Source organism: Typopeltis vanoorti, chromosome 6 (genome assembly GCF_054136105.1).
Source record: "Typopeltis vanoorti isolate ZY-2024b chromosome 6, IOZ_Tvanoo_1.0, whole genome shotgun sequence".
In the NCBI taxonomy this organism is placed as follows: Eukaryota; Metazoa; Arthropoda; class Arachnida; order Uropygi; family Thelyphonidae; genus Typopeltis; species Typopeltis vanoorti.
In genome coordinates, this window is record NC_143554.1 from 88,803,553 (window position 1) to 88,821,866 (window position 18,314).

The window sequence follows — 18,314 nt, forward strand, 5'->3', positions numbered from 1 at the left end:
GCATCATTTTTTGCATAATGTAACTGACTTTCATATGACCTACTCTCAGGAAACTCTTGCATATGCCACTGGTGTGTGTATGTACATACACACAAACTGGCACCTCTCAAATTCATATAATTAACAAAAGTGCATCTTTTATGATATTTTTTATACTGAAGTGGCTGGCTGAATGGATATCATACCTTCTCACCAATCAGTAGGATGAGAAGGTGAATCGCAATGTGGTCTTGGATGTTTGTAAAAATATTTAGAAGACGCATGAATTTTGTTTGTAAGAGCAGTGTAAGACTGCCACTTTGCTTACTGGAGGTCAAAAATGGCTTAAAAAAGTTCCATGTTTGGTCTATAGAGCAGGATTCATGGATTATCTAGCTCTTAACTCACCAAGTATTACTACACATGTTACCATAGGTTCACAGCCTTTTGTGGGTGGGATTTGCATTAAAAAAAAACCCTGCAAATTCATGTATTAACGAGGGGGGAAAAAAACTGCAAATCATTTTGCATAATACTATGCATGTGAGTACTACTCTGCAAAACTCAAGAAAAAATTAGTTTTTTTTTTTATTAAAAGAAAAAACAGTATTTTAGCTAAAGAGTGAGAATGATAAGTGATTGTTTTATGTGACTCCCACCTGTGAAAGGTTGTACACCTATAGTACTTGTGGGTAAGGAAATTAAAATTGTGGTGTAAGGACTAAGGAACTTAAAATTTTTTTTTTACATAATCCAGAAATTCTGATCTAGAGGTGCAAACATTTTCTCAAGCCACCTGGGTCCCCAATAAACAAGGCACTGGTCTTGCTCCAAGGTGATATAATTCACCTCCCACAATTTACAATTAATAAATAAATTATAAATTCACAATTATAAATGCAGAAGTTTTGAATTTTGTGCACGTGTTTACAGTGATTGTTTTTGCTTCTTTATATTTTACTTGGCATGAAACAAAACCAGCCAATCAACACACCACTGCCAAACATAATAAGAATTACTATGCACATTATTGTTTTCTATTTCTGACCACACAGCATAAGTTTTAAATGGCATGACTACATTTTAGTGGCAGTTTTTTCTCCCCCCAAAAGGGGAAACAGAAGACAGCTATCTTACATTCAAAACAAAATTTTTAAGAATACAAATCATTAATAACATATATAAATTTGTTGAAGTAAAATGTATAAGTACCTATAAGGATATCCATGAGCCTTAGAACGAAACACTGACAGAAGAAGACTGAAGAATATAGCTACTATTGCTAGTCCTACAATAGCCATAACTGTAAAGAAAAGAATTTGCATCTGACTTTTTCTGTGACAAGCAATTAAAAATTAGGTACAGTATAAATTTTATATTTATATATCAATATACTAGAGAAAGAAAGAAAGAGAAATTCAGAACTTGCAGACATAAACAATGATTTATGTCACAATGCATTATTTTGAACTTTAAATATTTCAAGCATTTTATAAATCATTTGCATTAATGAGTTAATCAAGTAGTTATGACTAGCCTTCTCCTAACTCCTCCAACTATTCTAGTTTCATAAATGCAATAAAAGCAGATGAAAACTGCCATTATTTAAAATGTTTAATGAAAAGTGTATATAATGCATAACAGAGTAATCATTCATCAGTATTATATTGATTACTGCTAGGAATGAAAGATGATGGAAATTTATAGTATATTAAAAATAACGTGTTTCACATAACTGGATTCCATATGCTGACAGATCAAAGCATGCAATATGATGCAATATAAACCAAACTTGAATTTAGGTGTCGGATTATATAAAAAATCTGCTGCATATATAGCTAAGCAAAGAAGTATTATACTATTACAAAACATGCCTAAAAATGAATAAATTTTAAAATTTATGATTAAATAAGCATTTTAAGAGAATTATATATACATATATAAGCACACATGAGCTGCACTTGGATATTTCAAAGCAGATAATGAGCACATATAAGAAGCATATAATTTTTGATTTCTTGGCATTCTACTCCACTGAAAATAATCATTCTTGAGGCATATCCACAACATTTGTTGCATAGAATGACTCACCATAAACATTACCAATGTTTGCTTAATTATTATACCCATTGTATTTTGCTAAGCTCCTAATATTACGGCTTCTAAAAAATAATTGCCTGCTTAATTTCCAGATTAATGGTATAGCAACCCTATCTCATTACATAATGTCACCTGTCATATCATGATTTTCATTATTATAATTGTAAGTTGATATATTTTATTTCATTTTTCTTGTTTTGACATCTTTGTAACCTGTAATGGCAAAAAATAAATTTTATGCTAGTAATACATCACTAATTCCATTATTTTTGTTAATGTTAGGTCTGAAAACTTGCACAGAAGATGTATATTTTACAAAATAATACATAAGAAAAGAGGAATTGAATAAAGGGAAAAAATTGTTTTTAGAGCTGAATTGTGATGGGATGTTTGATTACCTCCTATATATATATAATATATAAATAAAATTTTTTATTTTTTCAGTGAGTGAATTAGTGATGGCAGTTCTAATGAGCAGCAACCATAAGAATACTTGCAGAAATTGCATTAGCAAAAATAAGAGTGAAGTAAATCAGTGAGAGATGAGTCAATCTACAGTTGTTTCTCTGTCAAGAATTTTCAGGGAAACTGTTAAGGATTTCCTCTCAAATCTGAGAATAATATTCAATAAGTGGATATATTAGGGATCTATACAAAATTAACAGCTGTTCACAGTAAAATAACTTTGAGCAATTGAGAAATTAGCTTCATGGATGCTAAAGAGGCAATACTTCTGATATGGTTTATGACGAGAACGACTAGAGGTTACAGATATCTTAAAGAGAGAAATTGTGCTGTGCAGACTTTTGGTAAGAATGGAAGAAACAATTGTTTTATTTATAGCAAGAAATAAGATAACACTAATGTTTGTTAGCAAAGAAATTTGCAAAGTATAAGAACCTTGCTGAAGAATAGTTTGAAGATTGGCATTTAAGATTGCAGAAGTATATATTCTGCCAGTTTTGTTCATTTGGGTGGGAAAAAAATCTGTTAAACATGTTTTGGGGACAAGTGAAGAAGAAAGCCATTCATAAAAGAGAGAGAGTAGATAAAGGAATGCAGCTTTGTGATACAGCATTCACTGTAAAGCCTGATAAAGATCCATCCACAATCACACAATACATGGCCAAAGAGAAGGCAAGCAAACCCAGTTGGGCAAGGGAAAAAAAGAACATATGGTAGAAGCTTATTTAATAAGCTACTGCCAAATTCAATCATATGTCTTTAGGCAATAACAAACAAAATTTATTTTTCCAGAGCATTTATTCAATGGTGCGTAATATAAGATGATGATCCCCTGCTGATTGATGGTGCACATTTCATTCTAGTGATCATTTATACCAGGAATAGTTGCCTGTTAATGGAATTCTCCATCACCTGAGATGTAAACCTTCAGAATCACAGAAATGCCATCAGGATTATAGGCTTTCTTGAGATCCAGACCAGAGAAGATTTCTGGTAAATATCTAAATGGACAAGTTCATCAATACAGGAAATGCAGAAAAGCAAGCAGCTAGAAATTAATATAGTTCATCATCATGTTTCCTGATATGTATCCTCAAGGGGTGTTCAGGCTTGAATAAATTTACATTATTAATAATCCCTTTCAACAATTTTCCTCCAAATTAGTCACTCCAATATTGTTGTATCTAGCATTTCATTCTTCTAAGGCAGTTCTGACTGAATCAATCCACCTAGACCTTGCTCTTCCTCTTTACTCTAGGTCTTTTTATTGTTATCTTGGCATCAAACACCTGTTTTGCTAATCTTTTCTCTCCCATTCTGTTTAAAAAACCATACACCTTAGATTAGCCCTGCTCACTTTCTTCAACAAACAATGTCAAGTTCCTTCCTAATGTCTTCATTTTTAATATGAATCTGCCATTGATGCCATCTGTTCACTCCCCTAATTTTTCTCAGAACTCTCATATCTGTGGTCTCTAATCTTTGATCAAGTGCTTTATTTCTAACCCAACTCTCAGATTTTACAGTCCATACTGGTACAGGTTAATATGGCATCCCAATCCACATTAATACGCTCTTCAAAATTTTCCCTAATGGTTTGTAATGTGGTGTTTTCCTTAAGGTGGTGTGTTTTAGCAAGCAAATAATGATTTCTCATTTTCAGGAAGATTCAACTGCCAGTTATTTTCTGGCAGTAGCATTTTTAAGGGGTGGGGAGGTAGGAGCATGATCAACATATGTGAAACTTAAAGGCTAATTGCTGTTTTAGATTTAGGCCAAAGCAAATAAAATTATGAAGCAAGTGCATTATTTCTGTACAACAGAAAGGAACCTGAATTTCTGAGGAGAAAATCTTGGAAACAAGCACCTCCAACTGAAAATTCCTTATAAGTGTTTCCCATATCCTAGCTTCACATAAAAAATTTGTAGCAACTTACAGAAAGCTATATATATATATAGATAGATAGATAGATATTCTATAAATGTGCACTATTCTACCAAATGTTATGGCATATGTGCAAATATAGCTACATCTTTATCAACAGAAATTAATCATTTGATTAATTAAATAATAATTTAATTAATCAAATTAAACAAATCAACAGTCCTACCTTTGGCTAGAAGAACTGTTTGAATGTATCATGGAAGATTTACTCATTTCTGACAATAACTTGATCGTAATGCACTCCAATCCTCCTTCACAACATTAAAAAGACTAATAAAAAAAAGCTGTCTTGCCCTAATTCTAGTTAATCTCACAGATACTTGACTATTCATATCAGTGTCTCTGAGCCAGGCCGTGCAATGTTCCAATGTTATTCTCCTCAAATCACATTTACAAATTTGTTGTAACAAAGAGTTGCATCACTAAGAGATAGTAACATAAAACTTTCACAATGTAGGAAAAGCACAATTGTCCCTGAAACATTAATTAAGGACATAGACGTCATGATTCATACATGACTAGTGAATCTAACATATACCACGAGTTTTCCAAATCATTACACTGCCATTTCCAAACTTCCTTGTTGGGGCAACACACACTCAAGTAAAAAAGCAATTTCCATTCCAAAACACATCCATCAGACTGAAAGAGCAAGTAACACAGGAGCCAAAGTCTAATGCTCCAAGGTCCATGCTCTCTATGCTTGGCCCAAATGTCTGCTGCTATTAATAAAGACCTGTGGATGCAGCTCTTTATGAAAATTCATGCATGTGGATCTTTACATAGTGTGGAAATATCTATGAGATTGTTTGTGGCTGCTCGCATCTCCAAACAGATTCTTTAGGACCTGTCAGTGATAATAAGGTAACCAAACCTCCTCAAAAAAGTACTGGTTCCTGTCACAAAATATTTTAGACATACCTGGTCACATCTTGGGCTTAGAAGCATCAGTGAACTTTCATGTTTTCAAAACTTTGCTAGCTGTAGACTTAAAAAAAAAAGTTATTTACTATTCAAATAGCAAATACAAACATTTTCCTGACTGCCTCTTTGCAGTCCTTTATTGAATCTGGATGTCATCAAGCATTTCTAGGAGGTTTCTGATGCATCACTCCAAGCATGATTTTGGTCTGGTTTTTAAGCACAGCTGCAGCAACTAAGGCTATGAAGCCATTCTACCTAATAATTGTGTGCATTCCTCTGGCTGATGTACTAAGATGTCAGTTACTGAAAAAAAAGCTTTCCCCTCCATATGAGACAGGCTAACTTACTTTCAATTAACAAAGCCCTTATTAAAGGTTCTCTGAGCATCCTAGACAAGACAAACCGAGGTCTTTCTAAATAAAGGTACAGTCATTAATGGCTGAGCCACCAAACATGAGACCAATATTTTAAGAATGAGATGAATTTGGAATTTATACAGTGTTAGGAGGTATACAGATGGGGAGTAGTGTCCTGAAATGAAATAGGATATCAAGATTTTGGAGGATGAGAAAGCTATAAATGTGGTGCATTTGTGCAGGAAAGTCCATAAGTCAGCCTGAGAAGAGAACCTGATCTTGACTGGAGAGTTGTGTATTATCAAAAGGAAATAGAAAGTAAAGTGAGAGCTTTTGTATGATAAATAACACAGGAGTGTGTTCTGACAGTGACGAAATTCACTAAGTGGTCCTTGCCCATCTGGAGAATGGCAAGGAGATCAGTATTTAAGACACTGGTTATAGAAGATGAAGTATAGATCATTTCAGCACTGACAATCTGAAAAAAGAAAATGTCCATGGCATATGATGAAGGGTGGAAACTTGGGACCAACTGCAAAGGGTAGAAGGTAGACCATAAAATGGTAAGCTAGAATGATGTCTGAGAGTGGCAACACTTATACTTTTGATCATAACCTCTAGTTAGTGAAGAAGTTGACCATTAATGATTCCTATATTGTTTTTAAAAGGACAGATGATGACAATTCAACAGCTTTTCTCTCTTTTTTTTTTTTTTTTGGTATCGGCTGTATGTAAGCTTGCTTCCATGCTGTCCACTAAATACCACATAAGTATAACAGCTTGTACAGATGATGTAAGATGGGTGATAATTGTGGAATGCAAAACTTTTAGTTCTATTTTATTAGATTTATTAGTATCCAAGTGATTAGGGATTCTTCTCAGGTCTGTCAAATTATGAGAGGAATCACATTGTGAACTATTCTTGGTACAGTGAGATTTACTTGATTTTTTTTTATCCAAGAGTTGGAGACAAAGAGTGATAAGACTGCCTGGAAGTCAGTCTTATCTTCAGATGATGCCACAACATGTAAGAGAGAGAGAGAGATGGAGGTGTGGAAAGACAGAAGTTACACTTAATGGCCTTGGTGATCGATCTCTGTATATGCTCCCCCACCTCTCTGAAAGTCAGATTTGGAATGCCTGTTTGTTTTTTTCACACAAAAATGTGTATGCTTTGGTCTGCAGTATAGGCTGATGAATCTTAGTTTCAACTTGAGCCACTTCAGATATGAATTTTTATCTAACTGCTTTAGCACACACTTGTTGGAGAACTAAGCCTTGCATAATGTTTGGGGGTAGGTGAGTGGGAAGTGGGCCCCCATTCCAGCAAGGATTATTTTGGTTATTCCTTCAGGGCAAATGCTTAGATTGGGAGTGCAAACAAACAAAAGGTCGTGAAAAGTAGTAGTAGTAGCAGCAAAAATCATGGAAGTTATCCCATTTCACAAACAGAAATTAAAAAAAGATTCACAATGCTAGGTGTGAGAATGTAAGGATTATCTATATTCTGGTAAGTAGACAATTGGTGTTAGGTCATTACTAACACCATTAGAGATGCCATTCGGTCACTGGTATCTCTTCCAGCTCGATCCACTGGAAAAGGAGAAGGAAAGCCAGTTTCAGTTATGAACAATGAAGCCCTCAAGAAAGATGATCTCACCATTTGGATAATTAAGCTTCAGGCATAATCAAGGAGGCCAGAGTAGTAATCATAATATGAAGAGTGATACAGATGGCAAACAAATGCAACAGATTGGCAAGGAAATTTTCATCCAAAGATATTATAAAGGGAGAATTCTAGATAGTTAACCATTCTCTGATACAGAATATCAGATCTCATGAATGCGCATGCACAGCTATAGCGGATGGTAGTTGAGGCTGCCAGCTGTAGTTCTACAAGAAATAACAGGCCTAGTTGAAATGCATATAAGTGGTAGTGCACATAATTTATATTTAAAGTCATGAATTTGTGATGTGGATGCAAAGTTTTTGGTTCATTATAATTTTTTGGTGTAATTTCTGTGTAGAGATTTTTCTGTTCCACAGTGTAATTGCATTTTTCCATGGTCCAAGCTGCCATCATAAATTAATTAGAGAGTAAGAACATATAGTATGGCTCATAAGACAGACTTATGAGCCAGTTTCCAACAGGAAGTACCCAGTCTCCTATCCATGTATGGCCCAACTTTGTCCCCCCTCCCCCTTTCCACAAGCATATTGCTATACTCTCTCTAGGTATGTCATAATAGCAAGATTATTTCCTAGCTAAGATGAAAGTCTCCTGATGGCTTATTGAGGAGTTATGAGTATTATCAAGGAGAACAGCCCTAGTTGATTATAATATTAGATATGTATCTACATCATGCAAGAGGACAGAAGTTGGAGACAGACTCCACTCTAGAGACTACACTTAGCAAAACACACACTATGCCTGCAATAACCAACCAGGATCCAGGTAGCATTTCCTCCAACTAGAAAAATTATGCTCTTGAGCCAGCAAATATTGCTTGTTCCCCAAAACTCTATATGTGGAAAAAAGCCACAAAGTAGGGCTGACTTTTCTGAGAGACTTTATGATGTGTCAACAAGTCCATTAGCAGATTACAATGTTGACTTGATCTAAGTATCATTTGGCCCTATGTCATTATGAATAGTCATTAACTCAAATTAATGAACATTTTTACTACTGGAACATACATGAGCAAGTGCTACAAGTGAAATAATGCAGTCATTTGTTAATATTTCTTTGAGTTCATTACATTGATTAATATGCTAGCTTAAAAAATATATATATATTTGAATTTTGACTATTTAAAAAACTATCAGATAAGAGTGGATAACGAAAGAATCAAAACAATATTCCATTAAGTTATAACATGTTATGCAAAACTTTCCATGAAATACAACAGTATGACTTCAGTTATTCTATATTAATCTAATTCAGTAGTCTCTTTATTCAGCAACAGATAAAGTAGAAAAAAAAAACTACCTTATTACAAAAGCAGATTCAAGAGCTAGAGATTATTCACTGGATCAGTCAAAGCACTGATTAATATTATTATTACATGCCACCTCCAAGGTGTCCAAGCCTCATCAAGAGAGGGCACCCACTTCACAACTCCCCGTCTCCACCACTCAATCCACCAACTACAGCGAACTGCATCATCCACTGCCCACAACCACCACTAGTATTTTAACAGACAATCACAAACATCCATGCCCATGGCAGGATTCAAACCAGCAGCCCTTTAGCTAGAGAGCAGATACACTAATCACCCAGCCAACCAGTAATGATATGGTTATAATAAGCTGTCAAAAATACAGAAGGTTCATCTCCCACCCAAATCCAAACAAATGTTCACCAAACCCAGAACTAAGACATTCATACAGAAACGAAGTGTACCAACTGAGAAACTATTTTGTTGCTATTCATTTCTGACAAATGACTAGTGTACCAAATCTCCATACAACAGGCTGTGTGTTCTGTGGGAAAAAAAAAAGTATCATATCTCTTGAACAGGGCATTATTATCTCAGATTATCTAACTCTGGGCTGCTGAGGATGCAAATGAACTATAGGCTTAAGTCTTTGTGGGTGAAATACACTTTAAAAATGTACACAGTATATCATCATATAACGTATATTTTGTGCTCTAAGATAATAGCATCCTCCTGATTCATGTAACCTATAAAAAATAAAGGACTTAACATTATCGTAATCAACCTGTGATTCCTTCTATGAAAGCAATGTGAAAACTATTTGTGCAGTTCTGAGGAGATTCTAAAAAAATATTAGTGGTAGATGCAATAAAGAAAAGGAAAGAAAGGTTATATGGACTAAGGTGTAGTTTGCATAAATACTGATAGTTATTCAGTTTTCTGACAAAATTTACTTCATATATGAGAGCAACACTGAACATAATGGGTAGGAATTATTAAAGCTGAGACAACTAGCAACTGTCAGACTGGCATGAACAAAGAAAACATCTCTACTTTCTGATCTTCAGACAATAGGTTTGAATCCCATTTTTGTGTGGCATGAGTTTTATTATTAAAATACCTCCATGGTGTCATTCACTGTGAGAGGTATCACTCAGCTAGCAATATATACCTTAAACTCATTCAGACTTTTAGCAGTTGCTATACATTCCAGTAATGAATTAAAACTGACCGTTCTCTTCTTTGCGACACCTGTAGTAGCATTTTACTACTTGCATAAGGGGGAAAAAAACATTTAAATTTATCAACTTTTTTATTCATTGTAGAGCCTTGATATTACCTCTCCAGAGTTCCCTCATCACAATGGAAACAAGGTGACCAAATTTTCAGAAAATCTGTGCATGGTCTGATCAACAGCGTGTACAGAGATACAATGCACACTCGACAAGAAATTATATTTTTACTTTAATCCTTTACCCAAGAGTAAGCAAAGTTTGCATATCTTCATGAATAGTCTACTTTTACGTGCACATATATAAAAGCTGATGACTTTGCATGCCACGGTATCCCCTGATGCAAAAGCATTATGGAGGGTCACTATCCAGACTGGTTTCAATCTTCACTGAGGTCTCATCAAGACAGAGCCTAGACACATGAAGATATTAAGGTTAAATCAATGCAGAAATCATATACTTTCCAAACAGAAGTAATAAAATAGTGTATTTGATGGTGATACACCAATTTATTAAAAATATACACGACTTCCGCATTGTTTGACCTTCGTATCTTACTAGGTCTAGACTCTAAATGATGAGACTTCAATAAGGTTGAAACCAGTCTGGATAGTAACCCTCCATAACATTTTTACATTATTGGATACTGACACACACACACACAATTAGACTAGTCATGAAGATATTTCATGTACAAACTGTTTGCTTATATCTGGGTAAAGGATTAAAACAAGAATATAATTTCTTGTTAAGTATAATATATCTTGTAACCAAGCAGAAAAACAATCATCTCGTTATCTCTGCTGATTAGTGGGCTCTGTACATAGCAACAAGTCTCTACAACAACACTTGGAATATGCCTTCTGAACTTCAGTTAGGTAGTGTTAAGTACAACACCTTGCACTTAACACAACCTAACTGAATTTACAAGCTAAAAGTCTACTTAACTTTCCTGAAGAGACAGCAGCATCACTAAGTTTCGTTTGATGTTGCAAAGTTATAAAACTTTGTAAGATCAGCAAAATTAACCAATACTTGAATGAGTTAGCATGCTAATCATGCTAAATTAATAGATTTCCAAACTGAAACTAGTAAATCATTTTCCCAATACAGTGAGGTAACCGAGAGATTACTGTACAATATATGCTAGTCATGTTATTCTTTCTGCTCAGTTTGCTTGCTTCACAACATGAGCCTATGTTTTAAGAGAAAAATTCTGCTGCTTTCATGAGACCAGCTAACTCACCTTTGGCAGAAGTCCTTATACAGGTTCCTCACATCCTAAATGGGATTCAAACCCACATCTAAAAACACAAGTTTCAGCAAGTTTTTTTGTTGTTGGGCTGATTATACTGACAAATTCTTGTTTTCATTATTTTACCCAAGTGTAAGCAAACAAAAGCAGTTGTGTAATCCATAACGCATTGCACACATCCTTCTCAGGTGTGTTATACATTAGTCATACTCAGACCAGTTTTGAAATTTACTATGGTCTCATCATTGGGAGCTAGACTCATGGCGAACAGGAGCTATCCCGATAGCACAAGTTATATTTCCATATACAAGTAGCAAAGTGGTGTGCCATCATAATATTCTAGATTATTATCATTATTACATGACACCTCCAGGGAGTCCAAAGACTCGTCAAGGGAGAGTACCTGCTCTACGACTTTGTCTCCACCACTCAATCCACCAAGTACAACGAACTGCATCTACCATCATCATCTACACCAACACCATCTACTGTCCACCACCATTAGTATTTTCACAGACAATCACAAACATCCATGCCCATGGTGAGATTTGAACCCTCAGACTTTCTGGAGAGCAGATATGTTAACCACACAATCAACCAGGCCAGCAAAATAAGACAATCACAAACATCCATGCTGGATTCGCATTCTTGACCTATTGATTACAGTGTAGTACGCTAACCACCCAGCCATCCAAATACAGTGAGGTGACTGAGAGATTACTGTATAATATATGTTAGTCATGTTATTGCAGTCTTATTGTTATATTTAGTTATTGCAGTCTTTTTAAGTGGGTTGAAAATCAGGATGAAAGCAATAATATAATTTCTTTTCAAGTATAATTATACTTTCCAACCCATTGAAAAATCTTACTATCTCTCCATGTACTGTAATAACTTATAGTGATATACCACTGTGCTATGTTATTTCTAATATAATAAATTTAGTTTAATCCTTTATCGAAGTGTGAGCAAACAAAGTTTGCACCTGAAAGTATCTTCAGGACTGGGGTAAGGTGGTACAACACCAAGTCCTGAAGATACTTTCAGGTGCAAACTTTGTTTGCTCACACTTGGATAAAGGATTAAATTAAATTTATTACATTCTAACCAAGTGAAAAATAAACTTTCATTATGTTATTTCTACATGAATAATTTCTGCCATTAAGGATTATCTCGATGGCAAAAATAAACATAACTTACATCGGTAGTGATTCTCACTATAATGCACAGCATTACATACACCTGAGAAAGGAGTATGTAATGCATTATGTGATTAAAAAAAAAAGCCACTTATTGTGAAGTCAATTGCTTTCTATATACAAGTGGCATTATAATGAAGACATTGTGTAAACTCTTTGGTTACAATCCGTAAAGATGAAAACAAGAAAATTTCTGGAGTAATATAAAGTAATATATTTAAGTGCAACAATGAGAAATTTGATAGTTTCATTTCCATTCAGTCCTCCAACATTTCCACAAGTTGCAATCAAAAGCAGGAGGATACATTAAAATATTAGAAGACGTTATATTTGTACCAAAAGCTTTTAATCAATGTGAAGACTTGGTTTTTTAATTGATTTATACTATTCAATATGTATGTAAAATGTACTTTTGCAAAACTGTTCACAGTAATTAGATTGACATAAAACAAAACAGAAAATTCCTTCTGTTACTATGATGCAAAAAAAAAAAAAAAAAGAGGGGATTTGGAATTTATTCAAGTTTTTAGAGGCTCTTTGAAGGACTACTAAAATTGAAAAAAAAAATGTGAAAAAAAAAAGTTTGTTTAGGTTTAATTACAATAAACATACATAAACGAACTTTTTGGTTAGTAAAATTAAAAGAAAACATGTAGTTAAATGAAAGTGCTAATAAAATGGAAAACTGTGCAAAGATCAAAATTTTAAACAGAAATTATCATGCAATGTATCCAAGTAATTAATGCAACCATAGACAAATCATTTGAAAGAAGTAAAAAAAGCCACAGCATGGGTTCAATGACATCGCCTTACAATAATCCAACACAACAATAACACTTCATATCTAACTGACAAATAACAGTAATTAGCCCAAAACATTAGATGTTATATTTAACATATACTTTATATAAGAAAAAAAATAAAAAGGTTAGGATAAAATTTTAATTATATAAACCATTTGTGAAAGATTAAATCTATGTATGAGGCATGTCCAGAAAGTAAGATTCAATCAGAATTTACTGCCAAATGGGATATAGGAGAGGGGATGCGCATGCATGGTAGCCTAGAATGATTCATTAGTTAGCTGTTCACCATTTTATTTCCATGACATATTCGTTTTTCTTCTATGAAGAATTTATAATGAGTACTGTAATAAAAAATCCCACCAGTTGTGAGGTTCATGGCATGATAGTTTTTGTTTCATGAAAAATTTTCACAATTATAGAACTTTCTTTTAAATTCCCAGAAGTTTTGTGCTCATTCATTCACCGAGAACTATGTAAGGTTTAGAGGCCTAACATAATGAGTGACAGTAAGGTTAGGCAACGGTGTCATTTGTTTAAAGAAAGGCACAATAGTGTTTACAATAAAGAGTGCAGTGGCCGGCCAAGTGACAGATGATTTGGTGGAAAGTTTGAACATAAAAATTCATGAGAATCATTGTCTTCACAATTATGAAACTTTCTTTTAAGGGTCAAAGCTGTATAACTTAGAGGAGACCTCCACATAGCCTTTAAAGGAATGCGGAGAACCGACCAGGGCTTCTGACCTAATGTGCAATCCTCACCTTCTCGTGGTGCACCCTGTTGGATATCTACTTTGATATCGAATGAATGAGGATGGGCAGGCAATTTGGGATTTAGCCGACCAAATTGTATTCTTATTGGTTAAACCAAAATAAAAAATGATGGTACAACATGACAAAATTTCATGCCAGCTGGGGCGTTGCATTATCCCCTCTGTTATTCATTATCTATATGGATCACATTATGAAGGAACGTACATTATCCCCTCTGTTATTCATTATCTATATGGATCACATTATGAAGGAAAGTGGTATTAAACATGATATCAAAATTGGAGATGTTAATCTCAGTTCTTTGCTTTATGTGGATGATGTTATACTTCTAAATAAATCCGCTACTAGTCTGCAAGATTCTCTGACTAAATTGAATAACTGTTGTAATAGATATTGGTTGAAGGTCAGCAATAAAAAGACAAACACAACGAAAATAGGCAGAATCATTGAAAATGTCAATTGTGTTGTGAATGGAGAATCTATAGAACAAGTAAAACATTTCTGCTACTTAGGCACGATTTTTAGTGAAGATGGTAAATTCAATATAGAAATAGACAACAGAATCAGCAAAGCTGGTATGGTGGGAGTACTGAATAAATTCATATGGAATAAGAGAGAAATTAGTCGGAACACTAAATTAGCTGTATACAAGACAGTGTTCAAACCAGTTTTAACTTATGGATCTGAGAGCTGGGTCAGAACTAAAACACTTGACCAAAGACTAGAGACCTCAGATATGAGACTCCTGAGAAAGATTAGAGGCATGAACAGATGGCATCAATGGCAATATCATATTAAAAACGAGGATATTAGGAAAGAACTTGACATTGTCAGCATCCAGGAATGCATTAGCAGAGCTAATCTCAGGTAGTATGGTCACTTAAATAGAATGGGATAGAAAAGATTAGCAAAACAAGTGTTCTCTGCCAGGTTGGCAGCAAAACGACCCACAGGAAGACCAAGATATAGGTGGATTGATACGGTACAAAGTGCCTTAGACAATAGAAATATAAGATCTGATAATGTTGGAGTCTTGACAAGTAACAGACTGATTTGGAGGAAAATTGTACATAGGAAGTTAGTAATGATGCAATTTTTTTCATGTAGTACTATCATATCCTGTACACCCCTTGAGGGTACATGGCAGGAATTTGATGATGATGTCTTTTAAATTCCCAGAAGTTTTGTGCTCATTCATTCATGAAACTGTGACAGGAAAGCTGGGATTTAAGAAACTCTGTGCAAGATGGGTCCAAAAATGCTGGCTGATGCACATAAACAACGAGTGGAATCAGCATAAAAATTTTTGGAGTCATGAAAATGAAGGAGGTGAATTTTTTCTCATATTGTGACTGGTGACAAAGAATAGATTTCATACACAAATGTTGAGTCAAAACAACAATCAATTCACTGGCAGCATTCATCATCTCCAAAAGCAAAAATATTCAAAAGACACTGTCGATAAAAAAAAAAAAAAAAAAAATTATGGCCACTATTTTCTGGGACCAAAAAGGAATCTTGTGCATCAATTTTCTTCAGGAGAAACCACCGAAGAAATTAATACTGATGTGTATTGTGAAATGCTGAAGAAACTCAGACAAGCAATTCAGAATAAAAGATGAGGAACGTTGTCATTAGGGATTTGCTTTTGCATGACAATGCACGAGTTCAAAAGTTTGGGTAGGAACTTTTTGACAACAGACCTTGCATCCAGTGACTTCCTCTTGTTCCTGCATATGAAACAGTGGCTGCAATCTCAGAGGTCTGAAGAAGATGAGGAACTGAAAAACAGTATGGCTCAGTGGTTGAAGTCACTGGCAGCAGACTTTTTTTTTTGGAATAGGTATGAAGAAGCTAGTGCCACAATACCAAAAATGCCTGGAAATCAATGGTAACTATGTGGAAAAATAAAGTATGTATGTATGTAGGTAGATATTTTAGCTAACAATTTTTTTTCTCTACCTTTTTTTTTTTTTTTTTTTTAAATTCTTGATTGGACCTTACTTTCTGGATATGTCTCGCACCACGTATAATTACTACATTTCTTACTATAATTAAATATAAATTGTATTTTAATTTTATAAAATAGCAAGTCGATAGCATCTTGGCTTTCCCCATCAGGCTGCTCAAATCCCAGTGATTATCTGTGGCTGTATTTCCTCTTGTTTATGAGAAAAATGTCCATCCTAAGGATTTTATTTTAGTGAATGAAGTCAAAGTACCCACCACCTCTAGACCCAACTTGTTTGCTAGCTTTCAAAAAAAAATCTTCAGTAGTATTCATGAGTATGTACAAGTAAAGCTAAGATATATTACACATGCTGCTGTTATTTCAAAAGACTTTCACCAAGCAACACTCCCATATCCAATGCTTCTTTTCAACAAGCTTTTAAAGCAAAATGCACGTTCTGCAGCATATCATGTTCTGATATGCATAGTCATGATATGAATAAAATTTCATGCCACTCCAAATCTTCATCCATAAGCAATACTCTAATCATGCACTAAAGTTACAAGTATCACCATGCAATATGACTGATGCCATGCAATCTCAGATTTAGTACAGCAGTAGTTGCCACTATTTCATTATCAAGAAACAGGTTTTTTTTCTTTGGGTTTTTCACATATGCACTTTTAAAGTTAAGTTTTATTATCAAACTTATTTATTCATTTCTGCTTCTACAACTCTATAAATTAAAGGTGCCAAGAAATTATATTCTTGGTTTAATCCTTTATCCAAGTGTAAACAAATAAAGTTTGCATGTGAAGTAACTTCATGATTGGGCAGCTCATATATGCAGGCTAATGACTTCACATCACTTGCCTTGGTATCCCGTAATGCAAAGCACATATCCTTACGGACCTCTATAATGCTATGCATTATGGGTAGGGTCACTACACAGAAGTGATACCAAGGTTGAAGTAATGCAAAAGTCATATTTCCATATACATGTAGCCAAAAGGTTCACACCTTATTACTAAAATACTCCGGATTAGAGATAGATGTTGAAAGTTTTTCCATTTGGTTATACTATAAATTAGAGATGAGAAGAAATTATATTCTTGGTTTAATGGTATGTGCTTTGCATTATGAGATGCTAAGGGAAATAATGTGAAGTCATTAGCCTCTACATACGAGTTGCCCAGTCGCAAAGTTACTTCACGCACAAACTTTGTTTGCTTACACTTGAATAAAGGATTAAACCAAGAATATAATCTCTTGCCATCTTTAATTTATAGTATAACTAAATGGAAAAACTTTCAACATCTATCTCTAATCCAAAGTATTTTAGTAATAAGGTATGACACCTTTTGGCTACTTGTATATGGAAATATGACTGCACTTAAACTTTGGTAACACTTCTTGGTGAATAAATGATGAGTTTTCGGTAGAAGAAAAACTCAGCCTAGCTGTCTACAATGAAAATATCAACTGCATCATGAATACAGAACCTATAGAACAAGTAAAACATTTCTGCTACTTAGGCACAATTTTTAGTAAGATGGTAAATTAAATATGGAAAGACAACAGAATCAACAAAGCTGATATGGTAGGAAGTCAACTGAATAAATTTATATGGAATAAGAGAGAAATTAGTCAAAACACTAAATTAACTGTATATAAGACAGTGTTCAAACCAATTTTAGTTTATGGTTCTGAGAGCTGGGTTAGAAATAAAACACTTAGCCAAAGACTAGAGACTGCATATATGAGTCCTGAGATAGATTAAGGGTGTAAACAGATGGCATCAATGGCAATACCATATTAAAAACAAGGATATTAGGAAAGAAAGTGACATTGTTAGCATCCAGAAATGTATTAGCAGAGCTATTGTTACTTAAACAGAATGTGAGAGAAAAGATTAGAAAAACAAGTGTTCTCTGCCAAGTTGGTAGGAAAATGGCCCAGAGGAAGACCATGATATAGGTGGATTGATATAATAAAAAGTGCCTTAGAAGAAGAAATATAAGATCTGATGAGAAGTCAAGATAAATTGATTACATGCAGGAAAAGGCAAAATTCTCAAATCTAGCTGGCCAAGTGAATAGCATCTTGACAGGTAACAGACTGATTTGGAGGAAAATTATTGATAAGAAGTTAGTAATGATATAAGTTCATGTAGTACTATCATAATATCCTGTACAGCCCTCCCCTGAGGGTACATGTCAGGAATTTGATGATGATAACTTTACCTTTCTTGACGCACATTAGTCACTCACCTTTCAGATGGCTTACTATCTTTTTCCATTTATAGAAAGCCAACACAAACAGAAAGATATCTACATAAACAATTACATCGTCATCCAGCCCAACAGTAATGAATTCTAAAAACATTTACA

At 34.3% G+C, this 18,314-nt stretch overlaps 1 protein-coding gene across 2 annotated transcripts in view; it reads right to left on the bottom strand.

The window, feature by feature from the left end:
- The window catches only part of Ostgamma (oligosaccharide transferase gamma subunit), a 98,186-nt gene that overhangs the window by 14,555 nt on the left and 65,317 nt on the right, over positions 1 to 18,314 (bottom strand). For both annotated transcript variants that reach the window (XM_090395006.1, XM_090395005.1), the window contains one exon: positions 1,192 to 1,282. In XM_090395006.1, the coding sequence (XP_090251132.1) occupies positions 1,192 to 1,282 (91 nt within the window). The remainder of the gene's footprint in view (positions 1 to 1,191; positions 1,283 to 18,314) is intronic.